The sequence below is a fragment of the Phaethon aethereus genome (genome assembly GCF_964289735.1).
Source record: "Phaethon aethereus genome assembly, chromosome: 8".
In the NCBI taxonomy this organism is placed as follows: Eukaryota; Metazoa; Chordata; class Aves; order Phaethontiformes; family Phaethontidae; genus Phaethon; species Phaethon aethereus.
In genome coordinates, this window is record NC_138584.1 from 8438721 (window position 1) to 8460551 (window position 21831).

Below are 21831 nucleotides of genomic sequence, written 5' to 3' on the forward strand. Positions count from 1 at the left end.
AGATCCTGGAGCAGGGGTGACATGTCGGTTGTTGATTAGGACTTGCTGGACAGAGCCCTGAGCACCTTGCTTGCAGCAGGAGATTGGATTAGAGGTGTCCAGCGGTCCCTTCCCACCTACGTGGTTCTGCTTGGCAGCTGATGGTGTTAGCATGAGACCAGCTTCTTCAGCTGGCAAGCACTAGCTTGTCACCCATCCGTGAATAATTTAGTTGTTGAACTCTGTACCTGATTCCACTTTCCCAGTGCCCCTTCTTGGGAAGGATGCTTTATTTTTTTTATTACTGCAGACAGTTTTAGTGCTAAAATATTTCTTTAGATATTTTTTAAGTAAGGTGGCCTCTGGCTGCAATTAGTGTCCCATTGGAAGAACTGGCAGCATTATATAGCAACACTAAAGCAAATCATTCTACCTCATGGCATTATTACCTTGATCTGAAAATTTCCCCAAGCTGCAATTTGTCACTAATATTGCCTTCAGCTAAACTTATCCATACAAAAAAAAAAGAGTTAATAGAGCTGCGGTACTGGAGTTGCCATCACCCATTTTTTGGGGATGAGTTATTACTTAGTACATTTTATTGACCAAGCATGTAGAGTTCTTGGTCCTTGAAAAACGATGCAGTGGTTCATCATGGACTCCATAAATTGTTGGACTGTGTAGCAGCAATGTCTTACCTTCCTTTCTTATGGCGTAGGAGACTTATCTCTGAAACACAGTAGATATGTATTGTACTGAAGTAGGAACTGCACTATGTGGCTTGACTGATAGGAACACTTGGTTGTGATTGCCAGTGACAGAAAAACTGATAGGATGATACTGAATTCCGCTGCTGCTTTTGTGCTTTTGCTTGTTTTATGCTGTACTTAACATAATTTGAATGCTGTGACAGTGACAATGACAGTGACATATTATAATTCCATCTGAGACAATGCAGCTGGCATTAATAACGTGGCGAGACAAGGCTGAGGTGCTTTGTCATTAGTTGGCATTGGATAATTTTTTTAGTGGAAGTGCTAACAGATCCAGTGGTAGGAGCAAGCTGCCCCAGCTCATGTGATGCTTTGGGCCAGCATGGGGAGGCCAGGCTGGCTCTGTGGTCCTGTGCAGCACTACAGAAAAGATTGTACCAGCATAAAATCTGGTGTCTGTAAGCTGAATGATGAAATTCCCATTTATCAGCTGAGTCAGCTGAGGTGGGGGCATGTATGGTGTGAGAGGTATGTCTTCTCTCCACATTCTATTAAAATACCCTGGTCATGCTGCCTCTTAACCTTCCTTGGTAGGAGACTTCAGAGTGAGAGTTGCTTACTTGCTGCCTTTCTTTGATGATGGAGTCTGAAAGGGTCTCATTGATCCAGCTTAGTGGATCTTAACTGGGGTATTGGGCCCTGAAGGAACAAATTTAATCTCAGGGAAAATAATGTTAAGGTGAGGAGCTTTAAAAATAACTCATCTCTTGAATTGTGCCTTGAAGCTACCAGTAGCTACTGGAGAGTGCAGAGCATCTTTGTAATATGCTTGTGGAGTCATTACTGTTGTTGATTTCATCCATAAGGGAAACCACTTATCAGCTTCTAACAGAAAAGTGACTTCAGGCTTGTCACCCTTCTCTTGTGCCAAAATATGGCTATTGATGAAGGCTGATGCTGAAGGGCCACAGAGCTATGATGGTCCTGTGATCACTTGCTGGGACCTCTGTTGTCCTGCATCCACTGCTGCATCAAAAAGACACCTAACCCATCCCAAAAATCAAGCACAACAGACCACTGCATTCTCCAGCCTCATGCTAGTTAAAGAAGCAAACTACAGTTAAATTCATGTATTGCAATGATTTTGGTCAGAACTGAACTGTTGCTGGAAAGCTGAACTGAACTGAAATCTGTTGTTTAGAGGGGAGAATGCAGCTCAGATTGGGAGGAGACTGGTAGAGTTTTTTTTATAGACTTGTGAAATTAAACTTTGTGTGCAATTGGCCCATAATATTAACTCAGCTCTACTGGCAGGTATTTTTGGGTTTTTTTTAAATAGCTGAGGAAATAGAGTTATAAAATCAGCTGTTATTCATGCTTTGCAAGTGGTTTCAGATTTGTGGTTCTTTTAAAATATGTTTGTCACTTAATTTAAAGGACTGTGTTAAGAGACTAGCAAGAGAAATGAACTGACATAAGGGAGACTGTAGCAGACTTTAAATTAGTAGTTTCTCTAGTCAATAATGCAGATTTTAAAAAGTATGAAAATACCTGCATGCATGATAGGCTATGATGGCTTGTCAAAGAAGAGCTAGCCTGGGAGAAACGGTATTCATATCAAGTTGGCAAGCTTAGACTAATCCGTGTATTAAACAACTTTTTAAAATTCATTGTTTAACTAAGATGAACATCTGTGATAATTCTGTGTGCTGTTGGGCCTCCAATGATGGAAGCTGTTCTTCTTCGTGTTTTCTTTTTCTGGTTTAGATTTTATTTAACATTTTTAAAGCTAGATTTTATTTAACAATTATATTTTTTCAGTGCTTAGAAGTTATTTCTGTTGCTGTGGATGCTATGCAAGCCAGTCCTAGTCATGGTGTACATCTGATGGTGCCCCAGGAGCGCAGGTAAAGCCATGCAGCTCCATCTCTGATGAGCTGTCCCGTGAAGCAGAACTGGGGAAGCCCTGGATGTCACTGTTCATCCAGTCCTGGGTTAAGGACCACACGGTTCTTACAGGCCAGTAGGCAAAGAAAGTGGCAAGGAGCTGGCTGGCACCTGTGGGAAGGTCTGCGTCAGGAAGGCAGTTCCCTTGAGCCCCCAAGCCCCTGTTCTTGCAGGGAGCAGGTGGGGAGGGAAAGGAGGCGTGGGAGCTGTACATGACCTTTGGGATTGGCAGCCTGTGGTGTCCTCAGTTGAGAATTAAATGAACCCCTATGGAAAAGCCCCCGCAGGAGGGTAAGACATCACTTGTGCAGAACTAGTGCTACATAGCCCTTTATTTTGAAGAGAAAGTACTAAAGCTTAAGGGAAGAAAAAAAGCCAACCCCTTGACTTAGTAAGTGTTTGCAATACAGGCTGATTTGAGGAAAAAAAAAGGCATTTCTTTGGCTTTGTATAAAGATAGTGGTTTTGTCTATTCACTGCCAAATGCAGGGTAAAGATGTCAAGGAAGAACACAGTAGGTGGATATAATAAACTGGTGGCAAGGATGGATGGGATAATTAAGGAGGGGAGGGTAAAACCTAAAGGGTTAGTTCCCTTGCTGAAGTTCGTAGTCATAACACACACAGACAAAGGAAAGGAAATGCTCCTCCTATGACTAGCACTTCTTCATGGTGCCCTAACATCCAGCGTGGAAATGTACAGAAACCAGGATATTGGTACTGTTCAGAAGTGTAGCATCCATTCTGAATTCAGATGAGTTGGAAAAGCAAATTAGAATTTGCTTGTTCCTGTTGATTCCTATGTATGTTTTTGTGGTCTGCTAAAAATATAGGAAAATGGGCAGGGGAGGGGGGAGAAAAAATTAATATGGATAATGCTTTGTTCTGTGTACAGAAACAGTCTGAATAAAAGCAGATGAATAATGGTCTTTTTTTGACATCGGCTACATGGGGGTTCTGTTTGGCAGTACAATACAAACAGCTGTCAGGCAGTACTGTGATACAATTTGGTACTTTCCTTTGAAATCCTCTGGCTGAGATTTCTCTAAAGTAAATTGTGATTTTTTTTTTTTTGGTACCTACTGGATTTGCTTTAACTGAGCTAAAGGTAAAGGTAAAGCCTGAAAATCTGGCTCTTGAAGTATGCCAAGTTAGATACCCAAAATCAGTGGTACCTTTAGGGAAGAAAATGTTTACCTTTTCCATTCTCATTCATCTTGATCTTGGCTATTAAAATATAAAACGTGCACTTCAGTTGTCTTTTTCCTGATCTTTTTTCCTTGTTTTAATATATGCCATTTCCACAGGGAAGAATGCACAGTGGTCCATTCATTGGTCTGTTTCTCGCAAATGAATGTCATTGTTAGTACATCCCAGTTCATTGCCTATCAATGTGAAAGCTGTAGTACAATTTTTATGTGCCAAATGCCTCATTTTGTTTGCTTTAAATTCCATTTTCTTTCAGTTTCATTTTAAACAGCTGTTTTCTAAATCCCTCCACAAATAGCAATTATGTTTTATAATGATGATCTTTGTCACTTAAGTTTTTAACTATTGGTTTGATTCCCTGCTCTCAGCAATGTAAAACCAAGATAGCTCGACTGAAGTTCGACTTGTGGCGGTACAAAACTGGTGCTGGCGAGTGGAAAAGTCATGTCTTTTCTTTTAGGTATTTGAGTTTTTGCACATTTTCAAGCATCTGGAATTACACTTCTCCACCCAAAGCTGCTCTGTTTTGTATTTTATTTATCTGTTTTGTATTTTATTTATCTTCTGCAGAAGATCCAAGTCCTGTTTTCTCTTACTGTGTTCACCACAGGGGAAAATATAAAAAGTGCTATTGTGATTCCAAAAGAGATGATGCTCAGCAGATGCGGTAATACCTGCTTCTGGAGCCACGGAGGGCCCTTCCCCATCCCTGCTAGTGTTTTGGTCAAGGTCCCTGTGGGGTCCATAGCTGGTGATGGGAGAAGTTCTTAGCCACTTCTGTCATCCAGGAGCCTTTCTGATCCACCTGCCATGTGGTGGCTGGGCTGCAGTTTCTCCTGCTCTGTCTCAACCCTCAGTGATATTTCACAAGCAGAGCAAAGACTTGAATAGATCTTTATTTGCCTTGTGGCTAGAGGCTGCTTATCGGTCTGTTGGTTTTTGCTCTTCAGCTGCTTGTACTTCACACTACTCCAGTGTGACTTTCTAGTTTTAAGGCCTATTTATTTTTGCTTCAGCCTTCAAGGGATATATGGGAATGTCTTAAACCAGCTTTGCTTCTGAAGAAATCACAATGTGAAACTGAATTATGGAGCACTGAGTGTGTCCACCTACAGTGTTGTGTTTTGGTCCCAGCTTGGGATGTTTACGATAACGAGATTTTCTCAGCTTTTTGATGGAGGTGTCCCAAAACTTAGCTCTGCTAACGTTTAATTTGGGCAGTGTGTGCTATTTTAAACCAAATGTCATCCACGTAACAGCCTGCCTGCCGAGAGGGTCTCACTTGTCAAAGTTTGTTTGTTGTGGTTTTTTTTTTTTGTATGGGAGTTTTGTATTGGTAGCAGAGATGAAGCTGTGTTGTAATTTTGTATTTCACCTGATGCTTGGTTAGGTCTCTAAAGCCTTAATCCCAGTTATGGTTTACTTCTGGTAATGTAAATTGTGTAGCTTTTTAATGAGTGTTTACCCCTTTCTTTGCATTTTTTTGGAAGGAACTTCACTGCTTTGCTTCTCCCCACCAGTTCTTAAATATTCAAAAGTAGTATTCAGATTACCAAAATTCAAGTTGAATAAAGTAATTTCCTATTAAAGAAATAAAAGTATGAAATAGTCTCTTGATACTTTCCCCATATAAGCTTTCATACTAAGCCAACCCTGTATAACCCTGTCTCAAGCCTTGAGTCATACTTGAGTTGTTGGCATTTGGAGTGAGGTTTGCAGTGATCTGGAGCTTAATACAAGTTTTTTATCTACAGTCATACGTGAATAGGTGATGAACCAAGCAGTATTTTGTCTCTGAGCCAAGAAACATAATTTATTGCTGAGAGACTGTTTTTTGTCTGTCTAACAATAGGATCATTTTCTGAATATTTAGGCAGAGCAATTCTTGATTAAAAATTCTTTTGCCAGTGATATGGTAGTTGAATTATGATCTGTGGGCATCAGAGATTAAATACTTGTTGCAGGAAGCTCTTTGGAACTGAGCCTTATGAAAAGGATGCATTATGCTGCAAATTATTAAATATTGATTTCTGTAACAGTCTGCAGGCATCAATGAATTTAGCAGTATGCTAGTAAATAATAATAGAAAAAGATTAATATCTCAACAGAAAAAGTAGTTACGAATATGTTTAAATCATGATTTTGGTGTGAGTTAGATTTGTGGATACCAAAGGGACTCAACTTTGGCCTCTTGTTGAATATCCAAAGCCGCCTAAAAGATGTTCTCGCCTAGGGCTTTTGCAGCTGAAGTTTCCAAAGTTTCCCGAGTTCAGTGTGTCGCGTTGGATGTGGGATGTTTGGCTTTGGAGATCAGAGCCACGTGTCAGAGGAAGCCAGGCTTGTTCTTTACAGAGTTTGCATTCTTCTGCATCACTGCGCGGTTTCCTGGCAGCCTGCTCTGAGATAGCTCAGTTAAGCACAGTTTAGCCTCTATAGCAGAGCTGTTGCTTGCAAGTTGTTTGCACCAGTGATGGTTTCTTTACAATGGTTTAGAGAAGTTGTTACTGCAAAGTGTTTGCTCTCAGCATTCATTATGGAATTACTTCTCCAGAGAGATTAGCAATTTGAATTTGTCATTACTTTTTCTCTCAGTGTAAGTATTTTAAAGCAATAGCTTCCTCCAGAAGATGAAAGAAATTTGTCTTTCATTGTCTTAATTTTATATGGAGGGAAAGACAATTTTCGTATGTTATCCCTAAGCATCATTTAGATATCCATGTGAGGCACATTTTTGACTTGCTGCTTCACTTTGTTCATGAGACAAAATTAATGCTCTTCTGCAGATGTTAGTCTTCAAGTTTCATTAGGAGGCACGACAACATCTGGGTCCTTAGGTCAATGAAAATGAGCAGGCAGCTTTAGTTGCAGCTTGTGAATTTGTCTTGCATGTTTATGTAGCAGCAGAAGTGGAACTGCTCATCACATGTAAAAGCATCTCTCTGTGAACTGTTGTTGGTACTAAATTAATAAGAAAAGGTACTGTATTTGAGGAAAATGCAGAGGTACAATTTGGGCTTTGGTTTCCTCAGTTGCAAATATCGCTGAATACCAGCTGTGGTGTAACTGCGGTGAATGACCTAAGAAAATTACCTCAAAGTCACAAAATGCATAGTTTAGTTAAAGAACAATAAATGCTCATGAGAAACTTGAGTAAAGGATGAGGTTGGGGGAAAGAAGCTGGCTGACATAGATAGCTGTTCATTTGCTAAGCGCAGGTATGTCTAGGTGAAAGCCTGTCACCCCTGGGTCATATGCAGTCTGTCCTTTTGACTAAATTCATGGCATGCAGACATACAATCCATTGTCCCCTCCCCACCTTGAATGTTTATTTGTTTTTATGTTTTTTGCTAAGGTATCTCAAGGATATTTGTAGTACATTAGTTTTTATTGTGTTCTGTTTTATTCTCTGTGCTGCAATAACATCAGTGTCTTGCAAAGCCCATACAAAGGATGGCAGAGGATATTGGCATCCAGGAACAGTGCCTTCAGTCCCTCGGGGCAGAAACTCAAATGTTGGCTACTGCAGGCTGCCTAAGCTGTCACGGTGCGTTCCAGCTAGGTTGAAAACTGTCCTCCTAGGATGAGCACTGTAGTCATCCCATTACTGATTTATGGCTGAAACAATCTAGCACACAATTGCTGGCTTGATATTGCCGAGCGTGGTGATACCTTAGTGAGAGGTGAGGAAGCACTAAGTAGGTGAGTCAGATGAATGCTTTCAAATGAGCTGTTCAAGTTTTGCATAACTAATGGAGCAGTATAAAAAAAAAAGGCAATAACAACAACAAAAAAAACCCCAAAATGCAAAAGATCCTGAAAATCTCGAGATTAGGAGACTGCTCAGAAAGCTTTGATTGTTATTAAGGTTAACTTCAACAGGCAATTTACATGTTTGGTGAATTTTCAGAAAGATATCCTTTCAGTTGAGGTGAGAAAGGAAGTGGCATATGGCTTTTTTAACATTCAGGAGCTCTTCTAGTGTGACTAAAACTAAAGATGATGACTATGTTTTTACTAAGATTTTTTTCTGAAGGCTTAAAATGAAAAGCTCCCGATTTCAACCTTCAGCCCTCTTTAGCTGTCACAAGACATGTTCATGCAGCTCATGACCACGTTATGAAGCTACTTTAAAATCAAGTAACTTAGCTGTTGCCTGAATATTTAATCAACTTTTTGGCTGGATTTTATTGCCAGCATCAGATCCCATAATGTAAGCCATTTGTGCTGCACATATACCTATGGAAAGAAAAGGAGAAAAGAAAAGAGGAGACAGAAACCCATTTTTCCACCTTTCATATACCAGCTGAGCTTGAAACTAGCAGAGTCATTAAGCGTAATGCCAAGTGTCAGTTGTGTGAACAAATGTGTAATAATTGTATTTTGGATCCAACAGTGTTTTAGAGCAAACTGCTCATAATTTCCAGCAGTTACTCTTGCAAAGTGCGTTCCTTTCTTTGATTTATCTTAAAGCTATATCTGCAGAATAAAATTGCAAAGTCATACTCATGCTTTGCAGTTACTTAAATTATATGTTATATAGTAAGTAACTACACCCAACAGAGCTAGCAGAAGATAGTTGTCTATATAAGGCAAGTTTAGCTGGTACTCTTCTCATCCTTATCATTCTCTTCAAGACCATATACTGTTTGTGTGTCATCTTAAAAAGTTGCCCTTGGAGTCAGATTGGTGTTAAAATTGTTCATTTCAAATATGTGGCCAGTACTGAAATTGTTAAAGCTGCTAAGCTCAGATTTATATCTAATTTGTCTGTCTATCATTCTTTCCAAGAACTTTTGTTTTACAGATATATAAATATTTAGTCTTGGAATGTCTCTTTCTTCATACACATGTGTTATGTATATATTTATGAAAAACTTGTACAGCTAGAATAGAACCTCTCTCCTTCAAGTGGTCTCGTGTAAAGGGAAGGATTCCTTATGCAGCAGACCAGACAATTTATAAAAAACATAACATTTTTAGAGGAAGATTTTCCATTCTATTTTGGAGCATCAGAGATCATCTTAGTTTGAGTGATCTGAATATGGGATGATGTGAGGATGATGTGATGACTGAGGTGGGGAGGCAGAGAGGACTGGAGATACTGGAGTTCTGAGTGTTCTGCAGGTGTGGGAGCAGAATGGGAAGAAGATACGTTGGACTAGGGAAGGTACCGGTATATTGCAGTTGGGGTCATTACTATTGTATATGAGAAGATGCAGTCAAAGACCAACTGTGTAAGTTTTAGCTGCGAGAAGACTGTGCATGGCCTGGAAGAGAAGGTGTTTAGACCTTACAGCCTTGATAAATGTGAGTGAATGGATAGATGAAAAAATATTCTTGGAGGAACATAGCTTATTATGGTAGTCAAGAAGCGTAGAAGATTTGAAGATGGTCATGCATCTAGGCCTTAATATATCAGAATTATGGCTCTTTTTCCATATTGTTTTGAGGGCTCACTTGCATTTATGTATGTAAAAGCTGAGGGTGTTTGTGTATTTGGGGTAAGGAATAAATCGGTGATGCTGGGAAAAGTGTTTCACATCATGTTTCCACAGCTGGTTTTACAATGTTCTTGTAAAGTAACCCGCTGTTGTCCTGTGTGCAACTAACACTCTTTTTGTAATTTAGACCAAACAGACATTTAAGTTCACAAGTGACCAATGTTACCTGATTTTCTTTCCTTTGTCTCCTTTTCTCTAGCTGTTACAGCTTCTGGAGTGTGAAACCATGCAGCTAGAAGCCTTTCTGGAGTGGAAGCAACTGGAACCAGTTTATTGGCAGTGGATGGTAACGAATCAAACTAATTTCAAAGGGTGACGCTTTCTTGACTCTTAACAAATAGCTGACCACTTCAAAAGGCCCCTTCCCACAAAAATAAATGCTGCAAACCCGCTCACTATTCAACAGCACTTGAGAAGAAGGGAAAAAAAGCCTTTGGTAAAGTAAGGAATGTTTTCTTAGTTCTCCTTCATCCCTCTGTTTTTCTTGTGTAAGACTCCACAAGCTAAGCTAAGGAATTGCAGGGCAGAGTGGCAGAATTTCGTACAGTTAACACAAATGAAAATGTCTGATCTTCATCTCTCTTTTTTTAAGCATAGCATTCGTACATTTTGTTAAAATTAAATGGATTTTCAGAAGAGGGCCTCTAAGCTTTATTGCAGACTTGAGAACAACTAAATTTGCAAGCAGCTGCTATTGAAAACAACTTCATTTTTCCCAGCCAAATAATGTGTTGAAATTTCCCAATTTCCCCTTGAACTGTGTTGAATGATCATAAGAAAATCAATAAGCCTTTCTCTATGCATCTTACAATTTCTCAAGCGAGTGTAAACGGTACCATCTATCTCACTTCTCTCTACAACTTTTGCCCACTCACAGTTGCTGAAAATAATTCTTTAGAGCACCATATTAGTCACATGAGTTTACAAAATTTTGAGAATCAGTGAGCTGACTGTTAATTGCCCATATGCCTTGTTCTATACTAAAAGCAAGGCGAAGGAGTGTAAAATTACCTCACCTGTCTTGAACAGTACTTCCAATGCAGAGCCATTCGAATTGCCATTAGTTATGTAATGTTTTTTTGCTTTACATCTCTACCATCTTATGGTTGTTTGGAAAGCACCAACACTAGCAGAAGCCTGGCTCCAAATAGGCAAAATGCAACTGCGTTACAGCATTTCAGTGTATCCACCAAAACCTTTGCCTCTTGCAAGATACTTGCAAATAACCTGACCAGCACATCTTTTTAAATTGTTCAACAGGCTGGATGGCAAATTTGCCTTTTTCTTTTGTTTTGCTGATGATGGTGGTTGTTCCTGGTGCAGTAGCATGTATGGGAATGAGATGTGCTTGAGGATAGAGTAGTTTTCTCTTTCCACTTAATCTGTGTTTTTCATTGCTGATCTGATGAATGGGATGATTCTTGCACAGCTACTGTCAGCTCTTCTTGAGGGTTGTGGGCAGGAGCATGACAGAGCATGATGTAAATACAACAACTGGAGTGACTGCAGTCATGTTATTTTAAAATTCTGTCATTTAATGAATTTCAAAGTAAAAAAACCAAAACAAACAAGCAGCCACAAAAAACCCCACACAAACCAGAAAAGCTTTCTTTTATTTCAGTTAACAGTTTGTTAGCTGTTGGTGCCCAGAACATGTCTGTGTTGTTATGAGCTGGGCCTTTGGTCAGGATGAGCTGCTGGCCTCAGTGCTGCTTTGTGCTGATTTGCAACGCTGATGCTGACTCAGAAAGGAGGTTTTGTAGGGTGTCTTTTGTCATTCTTAGCTATCTTACAGTGTTTTTTCTTGTATGAGTCTAAAAATTTCTTGCTGTGAATTAAACCAGGATTTTTAACCTACCTGCAGAGAAGAGAGAGAAAGAGGAGGGAAAAAAATATTCCCATCCTCTTCATAGCAATCTTTTCTATAAGTAGAGGCTGTTAGCTTGTCGCTGCCTTCCCAGTCCCCATTGCTAGGCTAAACAAAGCTGGTTGTCTTAGTGTCTCCTTGTAGGCCATTCCTTCAAACTTCTGATGGTTGTTGCTGCTCTCATATGGGACTTTCCTTTCATTTGTCTGTGTTTAACTTCAAGTGCCTCACGTGTATGTCAGTGTTATAGTCAGCACTTTTCTATCATGGAGACTTGTGTTTATACTTTCTAAAATAGTACTTGACTTTAAGAGGAAGACATTGGTGACTTTTGGTTTTCTGACATCTCTTCCAGCAGTGTTGCTGCTCAGCCAGTAATTATACGTTTGGTTTTTCCTTGCCCATGTGTAGACCATGCTGCTCAACAACTGAATTTCCTTTCACTGTTTTCAAATTACTTCTCCAGTTTCTAAAGATAATTTTGAATGCAAATTATGTCATTAAAAGAGATTATGGCCTCTCCTATTTAATGTCATCTTGATAACAATATGGAAATAAATACTTAATACTCTTTGAGTGTGGTGGCCTGAGTCCTTTAGTTACGCTCTGCTACCCTGGCTTGAAAACTGTGTTTCTACATAATCTCTGCACCACGGTGTATAGGTATAGGCATTTCAAGGACTCTGAAGTTAATTGGTATTTTTTTGAGTGTTTCAAATAACAATTGCTATCTCCAAAGGCAGTTGCAGAATTAATTCGAGAACCAGCTAGGTGATCATGGTCAAGCATAGCTGACAGAGCTCCTGACCAGTCTGGAGCAGGGATCTCTTGGGGTTCGTCAACTTGTGCGGTTTTACATGGGCACAGGTGATCCCAGGGTTGTTACAACTTACTGTGCCACATAGCAGATGGGGCTCTCCTGAACAGTGTAAGCATGTATCTCCATCCTGGTCATCATTTTGTTACAAAAATCCATAAAGTGGCTTTTTTTGTTGCCCCCCTCAATTTGAGGGGAAGGAGCATATCTAGAGCTTCTGCAGTACTGATGGTCTCTGTTCCATGAGTATTACTTTATGCTTTAGTGCATAGAGAGTAGCTCAGAGTATGCAGTGCTTTCTAAAATAACTTAGATTAGCAACATAAGTTTTCTGTTAACTTAGAAATATGTTACAGCAAACTGAGGAGCTTGTCTCTTAAAATAACTCTGAAATTGTGGAGCAACTGTATACTGAGATGGCAGCAGTGAATTCCTAGTTATGAATTACCAGGAAGATGGGGCAGAGGGGCATTTTAGCTCCGGCCGAAAAGTAACTTTTATTGTTTTTCCCTTAGGAAACTGTGTTAGATAACATGGCTGAAGAGGGAAATATATGCAAGTCCCAGGACACTCATGCAGAGAAAAGTGGGCTGCCAAAGGTGACCTCGTGCTGCCACTGGGCTGACAGTCTGACTGGGCAAATTGGCAGATTATCCAAAGATCTAACGACTCTACGTGACCAACTGCATGAGCTTGTAACTCACCGAAGGGCTGCGTGGTGTGAGAAGGTAAGGCTTTGGGTGGCACTCTTGATCATTAGTGATTTTTAAGATCCTGTATTTTTCAGCTGTCTTGCTACAGCCCATCCTAGGGCAGCTTCCCTGTTGCTGCTCTGTGCCAATCTTGCAGCAGTCTCGATGTCAGATCTACAGTTACTTGTCTGTTTATGCCCACAGCATGCCAGGTGCTCTTTCAAACACAGAGTAGGCATCTGTCCCAGAGAGGCAGCATGCTGAAACAAAGTGCGTGCTTTTTTGGAAGGGAAGGCATCAAAGGATAGGGGTTGCAGAGGAGAGGAGGAAATCATGGCAGCCCCTGGAGAGGATAGAGGCAGCAGCTTGAAAGCATCAGTAGTGGTTATAGTGAGAAAAAAAAGGTATTTGCAGGGAAAGGAGGGTGGTAGAGGCCACAGCTTGTCATCTTTCCCCAAGTTAGTAGTCTTTGAAATGTCTATTGGGGGAAGGAATGAGAAGGATTTTAAACCTGTGAAGTGAGAGAAGAGACTATGCACAAGATTTGGTGGAAGAACAGACTGACTGTGGGAGGCTGGCTGCAGAGTAAAGCAGGTGATATGAAGGAAGTGTACATGGTATTTGCTGACATAGGGGTGGGGAGACACTGGGAAGCACCCTGGGGAGGGTGGTGGGCATAAATAAAGGAGCTGTTAATGTAAATGTAGAAAGTGAATCTGAATATTAACAGGCTGGCACAAGGAGAAGATATGATGAAGATGCAGGCATAAAAACTAGTTATTTTTTTGAGGCGTCAAGAGGAAAGAAGGATATCAGAGACTCTATGAAACCCGTGGATGGAGAAAAAGAGAAAGAAACAATCAGGGCAGACAGAGAAGAAACAAAAATGCTGTATCACTATTCAGTGTCTATGTTAACTCAGGAGAGGTTTTTTTTTTTCCCTTTTTTTGTGGTGTTGGTTTTGTTTTGTGGTTTGTTTGGGGTTTTTATTTTTTCAGATTGAAGTTTTGGTAGACAGGATTATAGATCAGCTGACAAAATGAAAAAGTGGCAGGTTGTCAGATCAAGAGATATTTGCCCAAGAGTACAAAAGGATCTGGCATGGAAAAAGTGTGTGGAGAGCTGATCACTCCCTCTTCCACTGTAAGGATAAGGAACTGGTTAGGAGCAGTTGGATAGAGACAGGCACAAGATGCTGCTGCTTCACACAGAATGTGGAACTTCTTCGCACAGGGTACTGTGGATATAAGCAGTGTACCTGAATTTGGAATCAGCTGGACACATTTTTGGAAGAAGAAATCCATCAAGGACTATTAAATATACAGATATGAATTACAGGCTTAGGAAGTTGCGGGAATACAAATCGTTGCAGGCTGGGGGAATCTTCTGAGGAAGTATTTGCCTTTGTCTTACAGTCTTCTTTAGGCACTTGCTGTCGATCACTGTCAGTGATGGGGTACCAGACTAGGCAGGTCTCCAGTGTCATCAGATTTGGTTGATTTTTATGGTAAAACAGACATGACTGTTGAAGGACAACTCAGACCTTGAATTTTAACAATAAAATTTCCAATGTATGATTTCCAAAGCAAGATGTGCTCTGACTCCTCTTATATATAACAATATATATGCTGTTAAATATTATAGAATCATAGAATCGTTTAGGTTGGAAAAGACCTTTAAGACACTGAGTCTAACGGTTAACATAGTACTGCCAAGTCCACCACTAAACCATGTCCCTAAGATCTTTTTAAATACCTCCAGGAATGGTGACTCAACCACTTCCCTGGGCAGCCTGTTCCAGTGCTTGACAACCCTTTTGGTGAAGAAAGTTTTCCTAATACCCAATCTAACCCTCCCGTGGGGCAACTTGAGGCCATTTCCTCTCATCCTATCACTTGTTACTTGGAAGAAGAGACTGACACCCACCTCGCTACAACCTCCTTTCAGGTAGATGTAGAGAGTGATAAGGTCACCTCTCAGCCTCCTTTTCTCCAGGCCAAACCACCCCAGTTCCCTCAGCTGCTCCTCATAATACTTGTGCTCTAGACCCTTCACCAGCTTCATTGCTCCTCTTTGGACACAATGCAGCACCTCAGTGTTTTTCTTGTAGTGAGAGACCCAAAACTGAACACAGTATTTGAGGTGCAGCCTCGCCAGTGCTGAGTGCAGGGGGTCAATCACTTCCCTACTCCTGCTGGCCACACTATTCCTGATACAGATCAGGATGTTATTGGCCTTTTTGGCCGGCTGGGCACACCACTAGCTCATATTCAGCCAGCTGTTGACCAACATCTCCACATTCTTTTCTTCTGGGCAGCTTTCCAGCCAGTCCTCCCCAAGCCTGTAGCATTGCAAGGGGTTGTTGTGACTGAAGTGCAGGACCCAGCACTTAGCCTTGTTGGATGTGATACAGTTGACCTCAGACCATCAATCTAGCCTGTCTGGATCCCACTGTAGAGCCTTCCTTCCCTCAAGCAGATCAACATTTCTGCCCTACTTGGTGTCATCTGCAAACTTACTGAGGGTGCACTCGATCCCCTCGTCCAGATCATTGATAAAGGTATTAAACAGAACTGGCCCCAGTACTGAGCCCTGGGGAACACCACTTGTGACCGGCTGCCAACTGGATTTAACTCCATTCACCACCACTCTATGGGACCAGCCATCTGTCCAGTTTTTCACCCAGCAAAGAGTACACCTGTCCAAGCCATGAGCAGCCAGTTTCTCCAGGAGGACGCTGTGGGAAACAGTGTCAAAGGCTTTATTAAAGTCTAGGTAGACAACATCCATAGCCTTTCCCTCATCCACTAAGTGGGTTACCTTGTAATAGAAGGATATCAGGTTAGTCAAGCGGGACCTGCCTTTCGTAAAGCCATGCTGACTGGGCCTGATCACCTGGCTGTCCTGTACGTGCCACATGATGGCACTCAACGTGATCTGCTCCATAACCTTCTCTGGCACAGAGGTCAGACTGACAGGCCTGTAGTTGCCTGGATCTTCCTTCCGGCCCTTCCTGTAGATGGGTGTCACATCTGCTAACTACTAGTCACCTGGGACCTCCCTGGTTAGCCAGGACTGTTGATAAATGATGGAAAGTGCCTTGGTGTGCACTTCTGGCAGTTCCTTCTGTACCCTTGGGTGGATCCCATCCAGCCCCATAGACTTGTGTGTGTCTAAGTGGTGTGGCAGGTCCCAGACCATTTCCCCTTGGATTATGGGAGCTTCATTCTGTATTCTGCTTCCTGTCTTCCATCTCAGGGCTGGGTACCTGGAGAACAACTGGTACCTTTAACAACTGTTAAAGACTGAGGCAAAGACAGCATTAAGTACCTCAGCCTTTTCCTCACCCTTTGTCACTGTATTTCCCCCCATATCCAATAAAGGATGGAGATTCTCCTTAGACCTCTTTTTGTTGCTAATGTATTTATAGAAACATTTTTAATTGTCTTTTATGGCAGTAGCCAGATTAAGTTCTAGTTGGGCTTTGGCCCTTCTAATTTTCTCCCTGCATAACCTTACGACATCCTTGTAGTCCTTCCGAGCCCCTTCTTCCAAAAGTCATAAACTCTCCTTTTTTTTCCTGTTTCTTATGTTAAATACAATAAATGTTATATAATAATTACACTGCATTTTTTATGCTTAAATTTGGAAATGAAGTCCAAAAAGATTAACTGATGAGTTCTTAATTTGAAATATTCAAATTGGATTTGAATGACAGTTGGTCAAGTTCCAGTGTTTCTGAGATTCAGTGAATGTCATGTGAGTTTATGACTGTGGGAAACAAATGGAGTGCATCTTGGTGTGTTGTTAAAAGGGTGGTTTATCACAAGTGCCTTCTCTTCTACATGCCCTGGAACAGAATTGTTTTGTAATGCTACACGACAGCATTTTTTGGAATGCTGGGGGTCAGATGATTCTCCATCAATTCTCTTTATATCAGCCCTTCCCATGCTGCTTATGTGACACTTTGCCTGTAGTCTGCCTTGTCTTCCCCACAGTCAGGATGCTTGCTGAATGCAGGCTCCTCTATCAATTGTATGTTTCTGCCCCCTTCAGTCTTTTCCCTGGAGAAAGAAGCTTATCAAAACTTTCCTTCTGTATTACTTTTTTAGTCAAACAAAGAGAAGATACAGCAGTAGCTAAAGTGGTCATTATCTCTAACTTTGTATCTTGCGATACTGAGACATCTGGAAATTATCTTGGCTCCCACAAGCATCCCCGGCTGAGGGACAGTACAGTTTATTATAGCTCTCGTCCACTACCTTGTACTTCACAAAAAATGCGATAATCCACAGAGTAATTATGTCTGTTGTTAGCAGTAAGCCTGATGTCTGTGCCAGGCAACTGAGTAGAAACTGTTCTGAAGAATTGAGGGCACATGATGAAATGTGTTGTACTGGGGAAGAGACAGCACAGTTTTTGCAGAGAAGAATCATGAATCTAAAATCTGTTGGAGCTCTTTGAAGGGACCAGGGAGCGTGTGGGCAAGGGAGGTTGGATTGACGTTATTTAATTGCATTTACAAATGGCATTTGATAAAGTCCCTGAAAAGATTCGCAACAAAAATAAACCTCCCACGTGGCTGTCTTTCCTCTTGCCCTTGAGCAAACAGCAGAGCAGGAAGCAGAGAGGAGGCGGCTGTGATCGGTTTGCGGAGGCGGTCACCGGTGGAGCCGCACGGGCCCGTTGCTGCTCAGCATGTGAATGACTGCTCTGCGAAAGGAGGTGGATAGCGAGGTGTCCAGGTTGAGATGAGACTAAATCCCTGACAGCACATCTGAAGGACAACAGCAAAGGCTTGTGGAGGGCCCTTGTACTGAGTAGTGAAGTGGTAAAATGTCAGATAAAAGTGGATGGAGGTAAATCTAACAAAAAGCAGCTGAAGGGAGAATCATAATTTTACATGTGTGTGTTCTGTCAAGTGAATGAGTTCTTAGGGTTATAACAATAGTTCTGTGGCAATGTCGGTGGTCAAAAAGGCAAAAACTGAATCCCAAGAATTGTTAGGAAAGGAGAAGAAAGCAAAACTTAAAATATTCCTGGAATGTTGTGTGCAGTTCTGGTCGCAGACCTAACTGAAAAAAGATGTGCGTGAGCTGGGAGGGGAAGTGATGATGGCCCAAGTTGTGAAAGTGCTTCTCTGCAAAGGAAATTTACCTAGTTTAGAGCTCCTGGCAGAGGCGAGTGAAGAGGGGTAGGAGCCGGAGGAGACGTGTTATACTGTTCTGATGCTCCCTGGTTCTCATGATGGGTGAACCTAGAGGGAATTACTGGACAAATTAATGAGGAAAAAAATAATTGTTAAGCGAGAAATATGAAAAATATTCTCTGGTCAGAAAGTCCTTCAGCTGCAAATTACTGGAGTTTAGGAAATTGTATCTTCCAGTGATGTATTGTGTTATATATATTTGTCTATTCCTAAACTTATTCCCTAGCTGTTTACTATTGATGACTATTGGAGTCAGTGCTGGGTTAGATGGAGCTTTGATATAACAAGGTACAGTTGCTCTTTCTTTACATCCAGTTTGAGCATCACGTTTCAGGATAGAAATTGGGGAGAGACAGAAAAGCAAAATGAATCATCAGAAGTCTGGAATGTAAGGTCTTTATGTTAAAAACAGAAAGACTAAGGTGAGGTATAGGAGTCTTTGAATATGGAGGAGTTTTCTGTGGAGGAAAGATCTTTACTTTTTTTTTTTTCCCCCCATGTGCTCAGTGAATGGGACAGGAATGTGTGCTAATCATAACATTCTATTTAGATACTAAGGGAAAAAATTCCTAATGCTCAGGGCAGAGAAACATTAGAGTAGGTTTTCTGGTGAGCTGTGAAGTCTCTATCCTTAGATCTTGCACAAACCAGGTTATGCAAATACCAGTCAGAGATGGCTGAAGAGGAGTTGAACCTGCTCTAAGACCATGGAGTGGGCTTGAAAACCTGTTGAAGTCTGTTTTGCATATGAAAATCTGTAATTTATTTATTTAAAACTAGGTAGAGGTACTTCAGATGTGTTAAAGTCATTGCTATGCCACAATATCTGGTTTGTACCACTAAACACAACTGCTTATTATTCAGGATGTGATTTCAGGGACAATGTGTCAATTTGTTGCAAGTTTGGTCATTTGCGCACTGTGATTCTGGTAGTTAATTAAGATCAATAGTTTTATTTTCCTTATTTTCTTTTGTTTGTCTCTGTTTCCTTGTGTTCTTTTGTTTGTTTCTGCCTGCCCCCAGCTCTTTGGTTATGTGCTTGGAATGACCCTGAAGCCATTTCCCCTTCCAGGGACATTCACTAGAAGACATCTGAGTGTTGCTGTGGGATGTGGGCTGTTTGTGAAACCCTGATTAATATGACATTTTTAACTGATATCCATCTCTAGGCAGTAATGTGTTTAGTATCTTGGAGGAGAAGAGTCTTACGACACAGGTGTGATCAGAATGCGGGGCTTTCTTACTGCTAGATTTGCTGTTCTCCATGCAGTACTGGGCAAATAATCATTACTTCTTTGGTGACATTTTGGGGATTTGTAAATGATGGAAAAAGTTGGGTGAAATGGTTAAGCTTTAAAAATATTTTTCCTCTTGGAAACAAACTTAACTGTAAAAGCTGAAAACTGGTAATTCCGGAAGAGAACCTGTTTGTTTGCTTTTTAATTTCTGAATATTTCATGTTTTCTACTCCTCTATTTGAGGGGGGGGGATTTGATTTCAGGCAGTTTTAAACATTTGGCTTCCACAAGCTGGAACGCAGAGTATTTCGACTCTGAATTATGATCATTTCAGTTTTAATCACATAAATGCTCACACCATACTGAGCTTTTGTTGAAACTTGGGATATTGTGTCTTGGGATTCTCTGTGTTCGCTAGCATTTAAAAGCAAACCAGAATTCTTTGAGATGGCAGTATGATGGGATGGAGCTTGCTCATGCATACGCCTCTGACACACGGCCTGGAAAGACTTAGAGCCATTAATCTGAGCTTGAACATGCTCCCTCCATATTAGAGTCCTCTCCAGAAATACCGGTGGCTGTGCTTGCATGCTTGGCTCATGTTTGTGCCCAAGTACTAAGAGTTAAGACTTAAGAGGTTGTCATCCCTGGCCCATATCAGACTTCCGTAACAACAGTGGAAGAGCACACTGAAACCTGCATTTCGTCTTTGTTTCTGTATTTTTCTCCTGATCAGTCGCCTCCTCTTCCATTCAGTAACCCCCAACCTCCCCAAACAGTTGCACTCACAGCTTTGGTAGGGGTAGGAGAATGCACGGCTGCCTGTTTTGGAAGAGATGCCCTTTGAATTCATAGTATGTTGGGGAGGGGCTGTATGGGAGAGGAATGTTTTGTTTTTTCTTGCTGGGGAGAGGGGTGGTCAGTGGTGGTGGCAGAATTGACCTGGGATACTCCATCAACTGGGAATGGCAGGCACTGAAACGCAGAGAGGCTTTTCCTCTATACGAAGAGTCCTGTGAATTCACTCAGACTTTTTGTCACCGCCAGCTCATCACAGCACACTGCTGGAGACTTTGTAGAGTCTAATAAAAGGAGGTTATTTTTTTTTTCCAAGGATCTTACATTTATCAAATACTGGGTTTTGATGCACTTTGATTTAAGGCTTCACTATTTGAAGTAGGGAAGCAGCTCCAGAGGTTGATGCTGAAACATAGTCCTACATCCTTCTGGTTTTGGTTGGGGTTTGTTTGTTTGTTTTTTCTTACTGAGACTGAGTTGAATTTTATCTACTCAAACAAGCGCACTTCCAAAGTTTTTCTGTAAGCCTCACAATGAATCGGAGGTGGGGATGAGGGGCTGTGCGTACCGTAGTAGCCACTGCCAGTGCTTGGTGGCTGTGCTGCGTGTGCAGGTAACCTGCGTGAAAATAAAGGCACATGCATTGTATGTATGCGGATGAGGGAAATACGAAGTCTCATTATTTTATCCACTGTGTGAGTGGACTGGCTCCTGGCCTGCTGTGTTCCCTCCTTCACCGATGTGAGGCTGGTTTATGTTTCTGCTGCCTTAAACTCAGGGCTTGTGGCAAAGGGACAGCTGAGCTCTTGCTGAAGAACTCTCTGAAGGCTTGTCAAAATATCTTTTTTTTAAAGCAAACATGTTCAGATTTCATCTTTGCTATTTCTGCTGTTTATTCTAGTTCTCTGGACTTCCTGCTAATATGAGGATGTTGGTGTAGCGAGTCATTATCCAGGCTGTCTGGGGTGCAGGGAGTGGAGCAGTAGTAGGGGATGGTTCAGTGCTGACATTATATCCTCAGTCAGTACATTCCTTTCCCCGGTCCCAGAGCATTTCTGTGTTCCACTTTGTATTTGCAAACCTCCATCTGGGGCACTGAGCAGCTGTCAGTGGAGTTTTTAACGCAAAGAGAAATCTAGCAAGGCCACAAGAGCAGCTTTTGGAAGTGTATGGTTGGCTGGGCCCAGATGCCTGGGTAGGAGGAGGAAAACCAGAAACATCAACAGAAACATCCATCAAAGGGAGCAGTGGAGGACATGGACAGGAGGATGGCAAGAAGGGACAAGGCTAATGGCGTTTATGTGTAGTTCTTATTTAGTTAAATGTAGGATTAAATTTGCTGCTGATGAAATTGCCATGGTATTAGCAGATTTAGGTTATTAGAAAGCATGGAGCTGCTGTAAACGGTAGGAAGTAAGATCCTAATGTTTGTATTCACTTTTTGCTCATGTATTTTCTTGCATTGGTTTATTTGTCACTCATCAATATTCCTAGCAGGAGATCTGAGGCTGCTTGCTTTTGGGAAGTGCCCGTGGAGACTGCAGTGGAGATCCAAGTGATTGTTCCTGGAGGGCAGTGTGCTCTCTTGTGTTGGAGGGGGGAATGAAGCCATCTCTGTGCATTGGTTCTCTTCTTAACAGCAGGATCTAACATTTGCATTAGACCTGAAGCTGCTTAGTTAGCCTGGTTTAAGGCTGGCATGCACACAGAAAGTTACTGCAGATAAGTAGAGCTGGGAGATTTTTGAAAGAATCTTGCTCGCTTCTGAGAACTCAGGCAAGGTGGTCAGACTTGAATAGTCAATGTTAAGCTTGCAGCATACAAAGAGATGAAAAAGATAAGTATTTATTCTTCGTCTGCAG

At 41.4% G+C, this 21831-nt stretch overlaps 1 protein-coding gene across 1 annotated transcript in view; it reads left to right on the forward strand.

Annotated features, from left to right (window-relative positions):
* TEDC1 (tubulin epsilon and delta complex 1) overlaps positions 1–21831 on the forward strand; it is a gene marked incomplete at both ends in the record, with an annotated part of 76977 nt that overhangs the window by 40374 nt on the left and 14772 nt on the right. Inside the window, 2 exons of the mRNA XM_082002740.1 lie at positions 9548–9634; positions 12548–12760. Coding sequence (XP_081858866.1) covers positions 9548–9634; positions 12548–12760 — 300 coding nt within the window. The remainder of the gene's footprint in view (positions 1–9547; positions 9635–12547; positions 12761–21831) is intronic.